The sequence below is a fragment of the Acomys minous genome (assembly GCF_964271855.1).
Source record: "Acomys minous genome assembly, chromosome: 3".
Lineage (NCBI taxonomy): Eukaryota > Metazoa > Chordata > Mammalia > Rodentia > Muridae > Acomys > Acomys minous.
Window position 1 is genome coordinate 96,629,136 of NC_140485.1, and position 17,759 is coordinate 96,646,894.

The 17,759-nt window shown below is 44.4% G+C and overlaps 1 protein-coding gene across 1 annotated transcript in view; it reads right to left on the minus strand.

Moving 5' to 3' along the window:
- CDK19 (cyclin dependent kinase 19) overlaps positions 1-12,061 on the minus strand; it is a 129,997-nt gene extending 117,936 nt beyond the window's left edge. Inside the window, exon 1 of the mRNA XM_084775109.1 lies at positions 10,795-12,061. Within this exon, the coding sequence (XP_084631235.1) occupies positions 10,795-10,922 (128 nt within the window). The 5' untranslated portion in view covers positions 10,923-12,061. The remainder of the gene's footprint in view (positions 1-10,794) is intronic.
- Positions 12,062-17,759: the final 5,698 nt, after the last annotated feature.

Genomic DNA, 17,759 nt, shown 5'->3' on the forward strand with positions numbered 1-17,759 from the left:
CCTCTTGGCTTACATGAGACCCTGTCTGAAACAGCACACAAAATGTCCCCTTGCTGCCCACAAACAAAAGAAAGGACTCAGGGAAGGATTGGAAAACCAGAAGAGTAAGGCTAAATCTACTCACTACAAAGTTTAACCTCCCAGCCGGGCTTTGGTGGGGCACGCCTTTAATCCCAGCACTAGGCAGGTGAATCAATGTGAGTTCGAGGCCAGCCTGGTGTACAAAGTAAGTCCAGGCCAGGCAAGGCTACAGAGAGAAACCCTGTCTCAGGGGGAAAAAAAAAGTATTTCTACAAAATGATCAACAAACAACACTGACTCTGCATATTACACAAACTCCTCTTAGTCGTGTGCTAATACCTAATGAAAATTCACATGTTAGTGGTCCCACAACACAATGGCGCTGACAACTTCCTAATGCCTAGAGTCACCACAGCGGCAGAGCACAGCACCCAAAGCCAACTACCAGAGATGTTGGCAAGTAGTTAACATCTAGACCATCAGTTCGCTGCCTGTGGGTCACACCCCTTTGGGGCGGAGTCAAAGGACCCTTTCACAAGAGTCGCTATCAGATATCTTCCATATCAGATATTTACATTACGTTTCCTAACAGCAGCAAAATTCCAGTTATAACGTAGCAACAAAAATAACTTTATGGTTGGGGTGTCCTCAACGTGAGGAGCTGTATTAAAGGGTTGCAACACCAGTAAGCTTGAGAGCCGCTGCTCTACACAGAAAGTTGAGTTCTTGGTTGCTCCCAAGTAGATTCTTACCGTTTTTGTTGTTGTTGTTGTTGTTGTTGAAAAGTTTTTATTAGTTTTGGTGGTGGAAAGGGCGGCTGTTGAGAAACAAGCAGAGGGTCTCTCTGTACCCAACTACCCTTGAGCTGGGGACAGACCCTCCTCCAGCTCCTGTGTGCTGAAGAGAACAAGCAATTCTCACCACAGCGCATGGTTGTTTTCAAAATGACTGCTAAATAAGCTCAAGGGGCAGCGGCAGTCAAGCCTCCAAGCCTGACAACCTGAGCTTGACCCTCCTGTCCACATGGTGAAAGGCAAGAACAGACACCCTCAAGTTGTCCTCTGACCCCACGTATGCACCATGGCACATGTGCTCACGGTCGCACACATACACAAACATATATCCATATATATATAATAACATATATATTAATTCTAAGGGGCAGGGGGTGCCAGAAAGACAGTTCAGCAGTTAAAGGGGACTCCCTGTTGCTCCCATGTCAGAGAGCTCAGAACCACTGGAATCCCAGCTCTCCAGAGCCCAGGCCTTCCTCTAGTCTCAAGGGTACCTACAGGCACAGAACACACACACATTTGCATTAGACCAATCTTTTTTAAAAGAATAAGTTAAATAAGCTCACCAGTAGTCAAAACCAGTAAGCTGCATCACTGCTTTTCTTAAAAGTTAAATTTACTTTTTTGCATTCGTTTTGTGGTGCAAAACTACTTCTTTCTCTCTTCTTAGAGGGCTGGGAACTAAAGCCAGAACCTCAAGCAGGCGTGCAGAAGACTCTCAGACCTGGCCAGCATTCCTGACCTCCTCAGTGCGCTACTGCTAATGGTATTTTTAAATGTAAATTAACCACTGAGGAAAGCCAATGCTTTTTTTAGTTTCCATGATTTAGTTTCCTGGCTATCCTGAAACTCGCTCTGTACACCAGGCTAGTCTCAAACTCAGAGATCCGCCTACCTCTGCCTTGTGTACCACCACTGCCCAGGCAGCTCATTTTTCATTTGCTTGCACATTTGTTTATTTAGATTTACAATACTTAGAGAACTCAGATTCTTTCCTCTCCTTTCCTCAATTCCCTTCTCTTGCCCTCACCTCTTTCTGTAGCTGACGATCTTAAAAGTTGAATGTTTTTACACATGGTTTTCTTTTGAACAGCTTATGTGTCTGTGGGCTGCTAAACAAATTATCTTTTTTTTTTAAAGATTTATTTATTTAAGTATACAGTGTTTCCCCTTCATATATGCCTGCAGGCCAGAAGAGGGCACCAGATTTCACTATAGATGGTTGTGAGCCACCATGTGGTTGCTGGGGATTGAACTCAGGACCTTTGGAAGAACAGGCAGTGCTCTTAACCTCTGAGCCATCTCTCCAGCCCCACAAATTATCTTGATGCTGTGCAAACATCCTATCTAAATACCACAGGTAATACACTTCATGTGGCCCCTATGCAATCAAGGGTGTGGTAAATCCAGTGTACAGGAGATACAGTAAACATAATATGAAGCGCTGAGACACAGTAATTTATTATCGACTACCCTCTTATTTTGTTTCTAAGTAGAAAATACACATTTAAAGTCTCTGCAAAGGGCTAGAGAGATGGCTCAGCGGTTAAGAGCATTGGTTGCTCTTCCAGAGGTCCTGAGTTCAATTCCCAGCAACCACATGGCAGCTCACAACTATCTGTAATTCCAGTTCCAGATGATCTGACACCCTCTCACAAACATACACGCAAACACCAATGCAAATAAAATAAATTATTTAAAAAATAAAGTCTCTGCAAGAAAGCTATGCTTTTTCTATAGTAAGACTTACTATATTTGTTTGATCCCCAGCACAAGAGAGGACTTATATTTGAAATTAAAGACATTTTATGAGGATACCAATTATCTGAGGACTTTAAAGGGTTTTATTTCTCTGATCCATCACTCACTCTTGCAGAATTCAATAAAAATACTGCTGCGCACTTGTATCCTGAATTACATCCTGTCCTCTCTCTTGAGAGGCTCTTTCTCCTGCACAGTGCACGCTCTAAACAGCTACTGCAGGAAGCACTGGACTATCAGCTATTTATACATGGACAAATCTTTAAAATAGCATCATCGGCTAACTCTGCATGGTTCCAGACCAAAAATGCTATTTTTAAGAAATGGCTGGGTTAGTTACTTAAATTTAAAATGCACTCTAAAAATAATATCTCTTGTCACTTTGTTTTGGAACCAAAAGGAAATACTAACATTATACAGCCACAACATTAACACAGCAACAAACAAGTCCATCTTTTACAAACACTGAATTAGAGTAATTTGGGGGTCTTGGGGAGGTTTTTTGTTTGCTTTTGAGACAAGGTCTCACTATGTAGCTCTGGCTGGCCTGGAACTTACTATGTATACCAAGCTGGACTCACAGAGATCTGCCTGCCTCTATGCTCCCCTGCTGGGATTAAAGGTGTTTGCCACAGTTAGCAAAACTCTGCTTTCAAGCTCCAAATAGTCAAAAACGATCTAAGTACTCTAACTATAAAGATACCATCAAGAAAATTTCAAATTGCAATATATTAACTTAAAACAGTCTATAGCAACATCTAACCCTGACTATACTATATTAAGCATTTTCCAAAAAACAAGTTCACCATCTAATATCATATATTAACCTCCTGCCCAGTCTACCAAGTCCCAAAATAAGTGACAAAAAGTAAAAATACTCTCTTCATCAACACTGATTTTGTGTTTTAAATGTTTTCTGGTTGAAACTCTATGCTCCTAGAACAAGGGCATCTGGAGGCCGTTGGCGTGTCGTGTGGCACACACGTATCCTAATGAATATCTCAAAAGCCACCTCTTAATCTCCGGTCCTTAAACATGTATCTTGTATCCATAGTATTAGCGAACAATTTCAAGTCATTACTTCCAAAGGCCAAGAGCTTCTAGGAATTTAACTTACAGCTATATTAATATGCAGAAGATGGCACTTACTGGAATATTCACAGTGTTAGTACTAGCAAAAAACTAAAACAATGCTAAATTTCCATCAAGAGAGATAGTAATCATGTGCCAATAAAATAGAAAACAATGAAACTATTAACAAGACATTTCTGCTCTTAAGATATCCAATGGTTAGCCAGGCATGGTGGTGCACGCCTTTAATCCCAGCACTCAGGAGGCAGAGGCAGGTGGATCAATGTGAGTTTGAGGCCAGCCTGGTCTACAAAGTGAGTCAAGAGCAGCCAAGGCTACACAGAGAAACCCTGTCTTGAAAAAAAAAAAAGATATGCAATGGTACAATCTTCAAGTTGTAGAAGTTTAAGAAGAGAAATATACAGACTACAGCATTTATCATATGGAATGGCATGTTTAACATATATACACAAAAGAAAATCAATCTAGAAACTGCCTCCAGAGAAGATTACAACAGTGAAAGATCTGTTATTGCGGCTTTTTCATGCCCTTTCAATTATTAACTAAACATGCTCTGTATTTTACAAAACCCTTTTTTAAGACTTATTTTTATTTTCTGTGTCTGCGTGTTTTACCTACATGCACGAATGGATACCACATTCATGCACGGTGCCCATGAAGTCCAGAAGAGTTCACGGAGTCCCTTGGAACTGCAGTGACGATGACCGTGAGTCACCATGTGGGTGCTGGGAATCAAAGCTGGGTCCTCTAGAGGAGTAGCAGAGCACCCCTGACTGCTAAACCATCTCTCCAGCCCACTAAATAGTTTTTTTGAAACATTAGTTAAATATCTTCAATTCATTACAAAACTGGTGTGGTTCCTTTACACTGTGTGTTTCTCTTTACCAATCTATCTGAGACTCAGTTGTAAACAGGTACGACTGAGATGGCTGCACAAAGCCTGAAACATTTCATATCTGCTGCTGTCCACAAAGTTTGATGCTATCAAAATGCATTTAAAAATTATTTCCCCCACACATGCACTCATGCACTGGTGCTTTAGCAAATACCAATCAGCAAGGATGAAAGTAAATAAAATTGTATTTAAGATTAAAAAAAAAAATATTTCCCTTAGGCCTCCAAAATAAAGCTTTAAAGAAAGTTTGTATGGCGAAAATAAGCTAATTAAATATAAGCCAATGTTCACTTTACTTACTAAATGCTAAAAATACTTTATAACCATAAATCTGTAATATCAAAAAAGAATTCCTAAAATATATAAGTGCTGACATTTTCTAAACATTGCTATAAAATAGCTATTAAAAACACAGAAGACAGAATTCACAGTCTAGCAAAAACTGGTCTGCTCTAAGAGGAAAAAACTGCTTACCATTTCAAAATAACTATTTTCTTTACCAACATCTATTAAGAGAAACTGTAAGGTATGGTAGTATGTGTCTGTATTTCCCGCACTCTGGGATCTAGAACAAGGAGGATGGGGAGTTCAAGACCAGCCTGGGCTACACAGCAAGCCTCTGCCTCAAAATGAACAGGAGGCAACTAAAGATATAACTTCTTAGGGAAAAAAGCTATAAAAACACACACGCACTCACGCGTGCGCACACGCAGAGGGGAAGGGGGCACACTGACTAGAGCTGGGAATACAGCTAAGCTGCTACTGTGCTGGCCTAGCCTGCACAAAGCCTTGGGTTTGCAGGTGGTGGGGTCTGTGCCTATAATCCTAGCACGGAAGGGCAGAGAGGAGAGATCAGAAGTTCAAGGTCTGTCGGTGCTGCAGAAATACACCTAGTCCCCTAACTCACAGAACATCACCATGTCAAGAGGCCGAGACAGGCAGATCTCTGTGAGTCTCAGGCCAGCCTGATCTGCATGTGAGATCCAGGCCAGGCAGAGCTACATAGGAAGACCCTATCTATATACCCTACTATATACCCAAGCTGTGCTAGACACTGAGACTACAACTTATGGGCGATTTTACCATCTTTTGTAGTGAAACTGCATCCATAAGGAAGAACAGAAGCGTGGCTCGGGCACTGAGTGAGTGAGGGGAACCCTGGCAGAAAGCACAAGAGCCGAGGCCTCAAGTGTGAACAAGAGTTGGCCAGATATGGAAAGAGAAGGAAATTGGAATTAAAATGTAGAACAATGTCAGACAGGAAAAACTAAGTCCTAGGAAAAGTAAATCACGTCAATGACTTGGGAAAAAAAGGAATTGGTCAGATCTGACTGCAAACGTCTTCTGCCAAGTTAGGGGGCTGAACTGTAAGACGGAAGAGATGTGTAATTTTCCCAAACAAAATGTACCTGACTTTATTTCCAGGAGAATGACAATGCAGCCACTTGGACGTTGGTCTACAGTGAGAAATGACTAAAGGCAGACACCGATTCTGGGCTGTGCAAATCAGAGAATGGCCTACAGCTGCAACACAGGTCGCGGAGTCAGAAGAGGCCACGCGCGTGTTCGCTCTTCTGCTGAATCCGCAGCCGCGGGCAAGCTACCAACTTTACCCCACATCTCCTCCTCTGTGCTCCATGATTAAGTGCCCTTTTTGTGTAATTTTCCCCCTATTTCTGGTATGGGTTTTTTGTTTGCTTCTTTCATTTTTGCTTTTTGTTTTGCACAAAAGTGTTTAAAATAAAATTACCAAAGCTAGAGGCAAAACGGTCTATTTTGTTCTCTTCTCATCACAAAGTTCCAGACTCCAGTCTGTACTGCCGAGGAAGTCCACTAGATCATCTACAGCTCTTGACAGTTTGAAAATACTGTTATCACAGAGCTGTCTCTTTAACCTCCAGAAGCCACCAATAAAAATGCAAACATGAGATCTATAAAGCAACTGTGAAAACTTCATTAAAAGCAGGCAGGTGCTGCTGTGCCGACTATTTCCCATCTGCATCGACGTGCGCTTCCTCCTACTGTGAAGGACTTCACGACATATTAAACCGTGCATGCCATCCTACGACAAAACTGAAACTCTTAAGAACTCTGGCAGCCATTTCACTTTCAATTACCAAGAAGTACCTTTCAAAAACATGAATCAAAAAGGAACTTTTCCTTTTTAGCTAATCTTGGAAATCCAACTCACGTTAAGCTGTTTTTACACATAATCCTATGCTGTAGAATCAGGGGTTTATGATCCTTTTAATGAAAAAAATAGCAGTATTTCTTGATTTATCATAAAGAGTGTTCCTAAGTAGAAAAATATCTTCAGACTCATCACTATAAATTTCTATGTCCACTTTTTTTTGAGACAGGATCTCATGTAGCCCCTGCTGGATAAAACTCACATATAGCCAAATACAGCCCTGAACCCCTGACCCTCCTGGCTCCACTTCCCAAGCACTGGGATGCACCCAGTCTAGTCCACCTGGTGTGGGACCCAGAGTCTTCTCGCCAACTAAGCTATATCCCCAGGATAATGTGGAGTGTTTTACTAATAAAGAACAACTTTATGAATTCTCACTCATTCTAAAAGGTTCTAAAATATCCTGGAGCTGGAAGCACAGCTCAGTGGCAGAGCTGCATGCTGGGGGCTCTCAAGGCCCTGTATTTGACCCTAGCATCAATATATAAATTTGAGCCAACAAAATGGTTCAGCAGGCAAAGGTACTTTTTTTTTTAAAGGCATTTATTTCCTTTGAATGCCTGGCAAAAAGAGCACCCACGTGCCACAGGTGTGGAAGTCAGAGGACAATCTTGTGGACATGGTTGTCTCCTTCTACCATGTGGATTCCCAGGAGCACCTTAGGCCCCATGTTACCCGACATGTCGCCACAGTGAGTTCAAGACCGACTGCTTTCTTTACAGGAGATAAAAAAAATTTCCTTCCAAGCAAAAAATTAACGAGTAACATTTTTTATTAAGGGAAAAAAACCTTGGGAGAAATAAGCCCTGGTGTCATGCTGCATGGCAAAATCGCATATATCATGAGATATTCAATGTATCAAGTAGGCTAGAAACAAGAATTCCGAATGTTTTCAACACAATGAAGTGCTAAGTGTTTGAAGAGACATTTTTACCCTAATTTAAACAGTATTCAATACATACAATGTATACAGAAATCACTTAGTACCATACAAGTATGAATATTTTATACACCAATTAAATATAAAAAGGTGAAAAACTCACAAGCCGTGCATTTCTATCCTGCTATAATTTCACACTGCACGGTATAGCCTATATTAAAATCTCATTTTGAAGGAGCTAACAGTCTGTAAGCTATCAATAAAGGTTTTCCTACTGAGAGTTATTTCTTCCAATGCTATTCTAAAGATGTAACAAATTTTTATTTATGCTAGTATATGTGTGCATATATACATATGTGTATGCATGTATATATGTGTCTATATACATATATAGTGTTATATAAGCTAGAATCATTTCTCTAGCAGGCCCTCATCTCTCTTGCTTCCTAAGATAGCATCAAGCATAATTCATTTTTCCTGGGCTTACCAAAATAAAATCAGAAGAGGTGAACTGTAATTTAGAATGGCCAGAGGATACAGTCTTTTTCCATGCAAATCTGTATCACAGTTGAAAGCCATCACTAAAACCTTTTGCTCTTTCCAATTGCTGATTAGTAATAAATATAAAACTAATCCCACTAGTTGGGAAACAGAGGCAGGCAGATCACTGTGAGTTCAAGGCCAGCCTGGTCTATACAGTGAGTTCAGGACAGCCAAGGCTACATAGAGAAACCCTGTCTCAAAAAAAAAAAAAAAAAAACAAAACCAAAAACCTAACCCCACTACCAAACCGCAAGAGACCTAAGTGTTTACTGTAAAGCCAAGAATCTGGACCACACACTTTATCCAAGATAAATAATTAAATAAATAAAACCTATCATGGTTTGTTTTACATGTGATATAGTGGTCTGAACATGTGGTATAGTTGTCTGAAAATATGAGTATTTTCATATCTAAGTGAGCTTTTTTTTTTTGGTTGGTTGGTTTATTGTTTAGTTGTGTTGGTTTTTCAAGACAGGGTCTCTTGTGTAACTCTGGCTGTCCTAGATTCCTTCTATAGACCTAGCTGGCCTTCAACTTCAAACTTATTTTGTTTATTCTAACTTACCAATTTCACACAAAGAATAAGTGTATTTTAATCAAGATCTTTATTAGAGAGACATACTGAAAAACAAGTAGAAGAACTGGTTGTTGTTGTTGTTGTTGTTGTAATCCCAGCCATTCATTGCAATCCAGAAGCAGAATATTCAATTTTTCTCAAAGTTTCCGGGCAAATAAAAATATTTTAAGATATTTTTAATTTAAACTTATTCTAGATGAAGTCTATTGCAAAGTTAGCATGGCAACAGTCTAGGGCATAGGGGAAACTCCAGCTTAACAATGTAACAGCATGTCCAAACAGAAGCACAGGGAATCCCTGTCAAGATTCCCACTGCAAAACCAACCTAACAAGTAGAGTGGATGCGCCAAAGACACAGTATAAGGCAAGTCCAGTACCCTACAGCCCCTGGCCTGCAATCAAGAACTAGTGGGAATTCAAAAAGCAACCCAAACAACTGAGTAGCTTGGCCTAAACAATTCTACCTGGGCAGCAGTGCAAACTGTCCCGGCACTGTATGTAACACTTTATATGGTTGTGTTTTGTTTTTACCTCTTATAAATTTAGCACATGCACTACCTACTTTGATGCTGGCGTTCTTCCGTCAACCATGTCAAACCCCGGCAGCGTGAAGGAGCCCTAAGTAGCACTTCAAGTCTCAAGTGTGATCTTCTGCTTCTCAAACATGCTCCATCACAATCTTACAACCTGTCTTCTGTACAGTCTGACAGGCTTTCTAAGTTACAGGACCTGGAGGAAAGGAATTCCTTCCAGGATGGGTACCAAGGTGACAACTGGCTTTAAACCCACCAGAGACTGGCTCCACCCGTCCTACTCTGCACGCTGGTCCGCCGTCCAGCCCAAAGGAGCTTTCTCCATGCATTACCCAGCTTGGCTTTTACTAACATAACAATCCATACAAGCTTCCCAGGAGATTCCTATAGATTCCCTCAACTAGGAAGGAACACAGTGGTTCAGGGCCAGGTTTGCGTCACTTTGTTTTCTGTTCTTGATGGTCTAGATTCTCCATAAACACTACCAAAGGAGCCACTTGACAGGACGACAAATAGAGGATATTAATACTCAAGATTTCTTCCTGAAGAAAAAAGAAAAGGAGCCGGCGGAAGGTAGCGCACACCTTTAATCCCAGGGCTCATAGGCAGAGGCGGGAGGATCTCTTGTGAGTTTGAGGCCAGCCTGGTCTACAAAGTGAGTCCAGGACAGCAGGGGGGGAGGGAGAGGGGGTTACAGACACTGCAGGGAAAGGTGTGGAGAGGTGATGGCATAAGCCTTTAATCACAGTACTTGAGAGGCAGAGGCAGACAGATCTCTGAGTTCCAGGGCAACCAGGGACAGGGAGACCCTGTCTGAAAAGGGAGGAAGGGGCTAAGGGGCAGGAAAAGTGGGAACCAGAGAATACTCAGCGCTTATGATATACAGTTAATCTCTCTCCTGGGTCCACCTTCAGAGTGCTGAATTCAGAATATTAAAGTGTGGAATCGGGAGCAGGTGAGCGAAAAGGATCGGGAAATCCCCAGGTAAACCACAGGGATGCATGCGGGCTGGGTTGGCAGCGTCCCGGGAGTCAGACCCGAGGGGCCAGCCAGGACCCCAGCGCTCGCTCGGCCACCAGACGGGCGGCGGCCCCCGCAAGCTTTCAAACCGCCGCCCCGGGAAGGCGCTGCGCCGATTGGAAGTTCCACCACGACCGTCACCAGCCCAGGGCCAAACCGGTAACTCCTCAGCCAAGCCCTCCAGCGAGTCCCCCGGGACCAGACCCCTAAACTCCACCTCCAGGCGCGGTCTCCACCCGGTCCCGCCGCCGGCAGTAAGCAAGCAGCGGCCACTCGAGGCGGGACCGACGCCCCCGACGGGACTGCGCTGTGCGACTTGGAGGGGCGCGACAGGCCAGCGGGGGGCGGCAGCACGAGTGACTCCGAGTCGGCCCGGGACGTCGCTCGGCGACCCACGCCTCCTCGTCCCGTGCAGACCCACCCAGCCCTCCGGGGTCGCCGCGGCGGCGGGGACCGGGCGAGCCCACTCCCCCGCCCGCGCTCTTACCCATCTTTCCGCCTCGCTTTGTAGACGTGCCCGTAGGTGCCGCGTCCCACTTTGCACCCTTCGTACTCAAACAGATCCTCCACCCGCTCCCGCTCCGCCGCCAGCTTCGCCTTGAAATCATAATCCATTGTCTGCTTCCCCCATAGAGAAACCGGGACGCGGGGGCCGCCGCCACTCAGTCCCTCCTCCGCCGCCGCCGCTCCACTTCTCCAACAGCCGCCGCTCGGGCGCGCGCGCGCCGCCCGCCGCTCCGCGGTCCGCCTTCAGCAAGGGACTCCACGGCGGCCGCGGCAGCCACCTCCTCCGCCTCCTCCTCCTCCTCCTCCGCGGCGGCGGCGGCGGCGGCTCCCGCAGGCACCCACAGTCCCGCCTCCCCCCTTCATTTCCTTGTTTTGGAACCTGGTGGGCCGCGCCGCGGCTTTCTCGAACTCATTAGCGAACCAAGCGGCCCGCCCCCGAGGCGGCCGGGAATCCTGGGGAATGTAGTTCAAGAGGCCCCGTGAGCCTTGAGGGTTCGTCGAGAGCGAGGAATACAGTTCCCAGAGAGCCTTGGGCCGTTTGGGCCACGCCCCCACACGGCGTGCACGCCTGCGCACTGCAGCCGCCCCCACCCCCTCAGGTAGCGCTTGAGTCTCTGTTCCTGTAAACTGTAGCGCAAAGTTACAGCGGGCTTTCTGCGAGCCTGTGGGAGCTGGTGGGAGGGAAGCCTTTGCCCAGCAGGGAAGGAGATAACGCGGCTCTGACCGTCCCTGAGCTAGGAAAGCGGGAAGCACGTCAGGAGAGCCTCGCTCAGGAGTTAATTCTGGCGCATCCAGAGCCGAGAACTAGGGTTTAGACAGTTGTACTACACATTGTTTGTTTTCTTGGGCAATTGATCCTCCTGTTGCCCCGCCCCTTGCCGCGGCTTATTGGCAGAGACTGAAGAATGACGTCCTCTTCGGTGCGTGGGTACCTCCGGCTTTGGCTTCTTTCCCGCTCTTGATTGGTAATTGGATGTGCTCGGTTCTTCCTGATAGGTTAATCGTTTTTCTTTACGATGCAAAAACCGTATTTCAAAACCTGAACATTCAGCGGTTTCCCAGCTCTTGCTAGGGGAACCGTGTAACTTCTAGGGCCCACAGCCAATCATCTTTTTCTTGGCGCTTTCGTCGGTTTTATCCTAGCATATGCGGGTGCGGTAGCCCAGCTTTAACCATCTGTCTGAGAACAATTAAAGTGCCTGGAAGATTGGAAAGTGCAGCGTTTTAAAAATAATCATTTTTGCTGGGTGGTAAAGCGTTTTCACAGTCGATGCATAGTGGCGAGGCTCACCTAGGGGGCGTTTAAGGAATTTATCTTAATCGTGATACTGATTCGTTATGGTGGCTGGGGCTCAGGACCCATCACTTCAAAATAGGACTGTAAGAGCCTAGAAAGTGCCACGCTAAAAATGTGCCCCTCTGCATATTGGTTGCCTTTAAATGAAAAGAAATTGAGATCGTAAACGCGTGTTTCAGCTCCCTTCCACTACCTAAACTAAAATAGAAGGCAGAAGGCAGGAGGACCAGAAAACCAAGATCATCCTCAGCTACAAAGAAATAGGTGAGGGAAAGACAAAGAGGTAGAGGTGAAAACAGCAAAGAATCTGAGTTTACGAAGTATTGCAGATCTAAATAAACAAATATGCAAGCAAATTTAAAAATTAACTAGCCAGATGGTGGTGGCACACATCTTTAATCCCAGCATTCCGGAGGCAGAGGCACGCAAATCTGTGAGTTCAAGGCCAGCCTGGTCTACACAACTAGTTCCAAGATAGCCAGGACTACACAGAGAAAACCTGTTTGGAAATAAATAAAAAAATAAATAAGTAAATAAATAAGCAAACTGTAAGGGTACAAACCTTAGTGGTAAAAATCAACAGGATAGTTTCTAGGCTCGCTGGGTAGCCTTCATGAAGCAATGTGAACTAAAATTTAAAGAATAGGGCTTTGAATAACAAGTGCAAAAGTAGGTAGCATAAACCTGTCAGGCAGAACAGCCTGTACTCCTGTCACAACCTAATAGTTTACGAGACAGCAACTAGTTTGAGCACTGCGCGACAAATAAGTAGATGTCAAAATATGAGTCTAGATGCTCAATGGATTTAGGTTTTATTGTTCTAGAAGTAATAAAGTCTTTTAAAATGAGTCAGTCTAGCTGGGGCGGTGGCTGCGCACGCCTTTAATCCCAGCACTGGGGAGGCAGAGGCAGGTGGATCGCTGTGAGTTCGAGGCCAGCCTGATCTACAAAATGAGTACAGGACAGTCAAGGCTACACAGAGAAACCCTGTCTCGAAAAACCAAAAATAAATAAATTAATTTTTTTTTAAATGTGTCGGTCTGTTTCAGGGCCCGCACTATGTAGCCCAGGCTGGATTCAGACTCAGGCTCCTCCTGCCACAGCGTCTCAGGCACTGGAATTACCTGTAGCTACCACTACAGCCTGTTTATCAAACACTTTTGAGTTTAAGGCCTATAATCAGGCTGGGTGTTTCTAGAAAGATTCTTCTGACAATATTGTTGAGGACACGTTAAAGGAAAATGCCAGTGAAGGAGCTACCGCATTATGCTGATAAAAACATGAACCGTGAAAAAACAGCACTCATTATGAGGAATGGCACGTGTTGGGACTTGTTTAGAAATCAAATTCAACAACTTGGCCGTTAATTAAATGTAGAGTCCACAGACAGGAAAGGTTCCAACACAACTTCAATATTTAGAACGTCAGCAATATGGTAGAGCCCTGGACAAACTAGGATACACAGGACTGGAAGCATTATTAGAGAGAAAGAGTATAAATTTAGTTAGAATGTACTGATTGCAGGGCTGACAAGGAATAAAAATTAAAATAACAACTAGAGGGCTGAAGAGATGGCTGCACTGACTGCTCTCCCGAAGGTCCTGAGTTCAATTACCAGCAATGGCATGATGGCTCACAACCATCCATAATGAGATGTGGTATCCTCTAAAGGCCTGCAGGCATTACATGCAGGCAGAACACTGCATACATATATAAATAAATAAATCCTTAAAAAAAATAACTAAGCCAGGCGTGGTGGTGCATGCCTTCAATCCCAGCACTCAGGAGTGAGTTCCAGTCTGGTCTACAAAGGGAATCCTGGATAGCTAATGCTACACAGAGAGACCCTGTCTCGGGAAAAAAAAATACAACCAGAGAAATAGTTTTACTTTTCAATAAGATTGTCTAAATATACAGATTTAGGAACCATACAGTGTATAATTTCTTTGATTTGGGTTTTTTTGTTTTTGTTTCTGTTGTGGTTTTTTGTTTTGTTTTTTGTTTGTTTCGGGTTTTTTGAGACAGGGTTTGTCTGTATAGTCCTGGCTGCCCTAGACTCACTTTGTAGACCAGGCTGACCTCGAACTCACAGTGATCCGCCTCTGCCTCCCGAGTACTAGGATAAAAGGTGTGCACCACCACGCCCAGCCCAGTGTATGATATCTAAATAGACAAATTTAAGAATCAAACAGTGTATGATGTTGGAATATCAGTTTGTTGGGTGTTTTGTTTTGTTTCGTTTTGTCTCCAGTACTGTGGACCTAGGACCTTGTACATTTTAGGCAAACATTCTACTACTGAGCTTCATGTCTAACGCCAAGAATATTTTTTTTTCCTTTCTCATGGCTGTCCTGGAACTCAATATATAGATGAGGCTGCCTCAAACTCACAGAGCTCCTCCTGCCTCTGCCTCAAGAGTGTGGCACACTCTTAAGAATATTTTTGATTGATTGTTGCATGACTGGATTGTTAAATGCTTAGGGCACTAATATAACACCCATTTGGGTGTTACTCTGAAGATGTTTAGAGAGGAAATGGGCTGAAGGAGGACGCCCGCTGAATGGGCTGCATGCACCCCGCTTGGGCTGGGATTCCAGACTGAATTTAAAAGAGGGAGGAGCCAGCACAGTACCGTCCCCCATCTCTCTCTCTCTGCCTCCTGACCGCAGACCAGTGTGACCAGCCACCACTTGGCACTGGCCACCACAAATGCCTGTGCCACGCCTTTCCCGCTGTGATGGACTCTATACCCTCAGACCATCAGCCAGAAGAACCCCTTCCCTCCTGACCTTGCTTCTGTCAGGACCTTTGTCACAGCAGTGGGCACAGTAACTCGTACAGCTGTTCTTTGGACCCAGTGGGGTCTGTACCCATTTTATCCCTAACTACAAACATGGCTTCCACTATATGCCCCATTATCTGTTTTTCATATGAACAAACGAAAATATTAAATTGTAGAGCCAGGGATGAGTGAGCATATATTTGAAAGTGAATAGAAATTTTTTTCAAAAACGGCATAGAGTTGAGTGGTAGAATGCTTGCCTAACATGCTTGAGGCGCTGGACTCCATCCTGTACCTGATTATACAGTGTCTGAGCATGCTGGTACCCCTCTTTAATCGCAGCAGCTGGGAGCCAGAGGCAGGTAGATCTCTATGAGCTCAGGGCCATATTTATCTTCACAGTGAATTAAGACTAGCCAGGGCTACATAGCAAGATCCCATCTTTAAGAAAATCATTTTTAAAAATGGACCAGCAAGATGAATTGGCATGTAAAAAAGCACTTGCCGCCAAGCCTGACAACCTGAATTCAGTCCCTACACAGAGGAAGGAGAGAACCAAACCAACTGCCACAAGTTGTCCTCTGACCCCCTCTTGGAAGTTTGAAGTACACATATTAAATAGTGTATTTAATAAAAGTTTATCTCTGGTCTACACACACCAACACACACACACACACACACACACACACACACACACACACACACATACACACAGGCACAGGCACAAGTTTAGCATTACAGTCCAGAGCCGGGCATGGTGGCGCACGCCTTTAATCCCAGCACTCGGGAGGCAGAGGCAGGCGGATCTCTGTGAGTTCGAGGCCAGCCTGGTCTACAAAGTGAGTCCAGGAGAGCCAAGGCTACACAGAGAAACCCTGTCTCGAAAAACCAAGAAAGAAAAAAAGAAAGTAAAAGAAAAAAGGGGGTAGGGGGAAAGGAGAATGAAGGTAGAAGGAGGAGGGCGCCAACCAGTGAGTGAGCCCTTTTTCCTGAGTGGGTGTGTCTACTAGGGCTGCCATTGCCCAGGAACTGAAAAGTACAACTTCCTTTGCTTAAGATGGACTCAGTAATTCTCCAGGGAGGGTCCAGACCTTCAGCCTTGGACACACAGGTCTTGTAATAAGGTTTTCCCTGGAAAGACACAATACGAAACATACGTACACGCCGCGCGCGCGCACACACACACACACACACACACACAGACACACACACCCACCTCACACCAAACCGTACCCTAGATAGGGAGCCCATGATGGACTAAGTAAGTGACTCAAAGTCAGCTGATCACCAAATCCCACCCTGGAACAAGTGACAGCTCACTGGGGCACACTGGGGCCTGAAGGGGGTTAAACAGGTTGGAGCGTGCCTTGTCACATGCCTCAGTTGCTTTGAGCCTCCTCGAGGCATTTGCTCTGGTTTCCGCTTCTTCCAGGCAGCTAGTCTCTCCTCTCACGATCTTCTTTGCAGCTTGTCTTGTCTCAGTGGTTTTGTTTTTTTCTTATTTTCTTTTTTTTTTCCCTTTCTTTTTTTTTTTTTTTTCTTTTTTCTTTTTTCCACATTCGCTCTTTACCCTGGCAAGGACGGTCTTAGAGAATTTGGTCAGTTTTGAGGACTTCCAGAAGCTATTTTGAGTTGTTTACCTTCCGGCTTAAGGAGTTTCCCTGTGGGGAGGGAATGTTTCAACCTGGGAGGAAACTGTTACACAAGGCCACCCTGAGACAAACACATTGGGGTCTAAAGTGGGATGTAGTGTGTGCTCTGCTTCAAGGTAAGCTCAAACAGCATGTAACAATTTACCAATATAATGTACATTACACTTCCACAAGCATGCACAAGGACATGCACACACATGTGTACATACATGAGACATAAAACAGATTATGAAGAAGCATATACACTGTATGCACATTTTTTGTTGTTGTTTGGTTTGGTTTGGTTTTTGGTTTTTCAGACGGGGGTTTCTCTGTTACACAGAGCCCTGGCTGTCTTGGACTCTCTTTGTAGTCCAGGGTGGCCTTGAACTCACAGGTATCTGCCTGCCTCTGCCTCCTGAGTGCAGATTAAAGGAGTTATACCACCACACCCAGCTCATACACAGATTTTTTTTAAACATATCCATATGTTTATTATTACATATTACATATCCATATTATATTATTACACATCTGTGAAGAGAATGTGACTTTGCCTTAGGCTAGGCCCAAGGTGAAAACAGTCATGGGTGGCTTGACCCCACTGAGACTTTGTCTCTACAAACTGATAAAGAACTTAGATAGACTCAGAGAGAGAGGAAGTTTCAGCCCAAGACAGAAGTCAGCTCCAGTCCGCCCCAGGGTATTGTATTGCAAGAAGGAATTAGTAGGAGGAAGCTGGAAAGAAAGAGAAGGACATTACAGGATCGGAGTGAGAGAGAGCAGAGGTTCCTGCCCGTGGTGTGGAGTTGGAAGGTTTGGCGGTGGGTGGTGAGCTCGGTGGATTCCTCCAGGTTCGGTCCACAGATGTGCAGCTTCTTCTGTTGGATAGAGGGTCCGCTAGACTCCTGAGATTTACGCCAGGGGATTTGCCCCTTGGAACTGATGATACCCAGAAAGTTTCATTCTTGTTTTCCTTAATGTCCTTTCCCTCCTATTTAGGGTAGTCGGAATGTATGGCAGGTACATTCCTTTAATAAATTACTAATAAAGTAGAATCGTTAAGGAATCAGAGCCAACCAGTGGCGCCCAACATAGGGCCTGATGGGTTCTGTAATCTCTAATGACATGAAGATTCAAATTTCGAGGATGCTGTTTCAGGGGATCAGCAAAATCGCAGCTGCTGTTGCGAAACTCTTTCCTGCTTTTATACTTAGAGGGAATTTTCTGTTTTT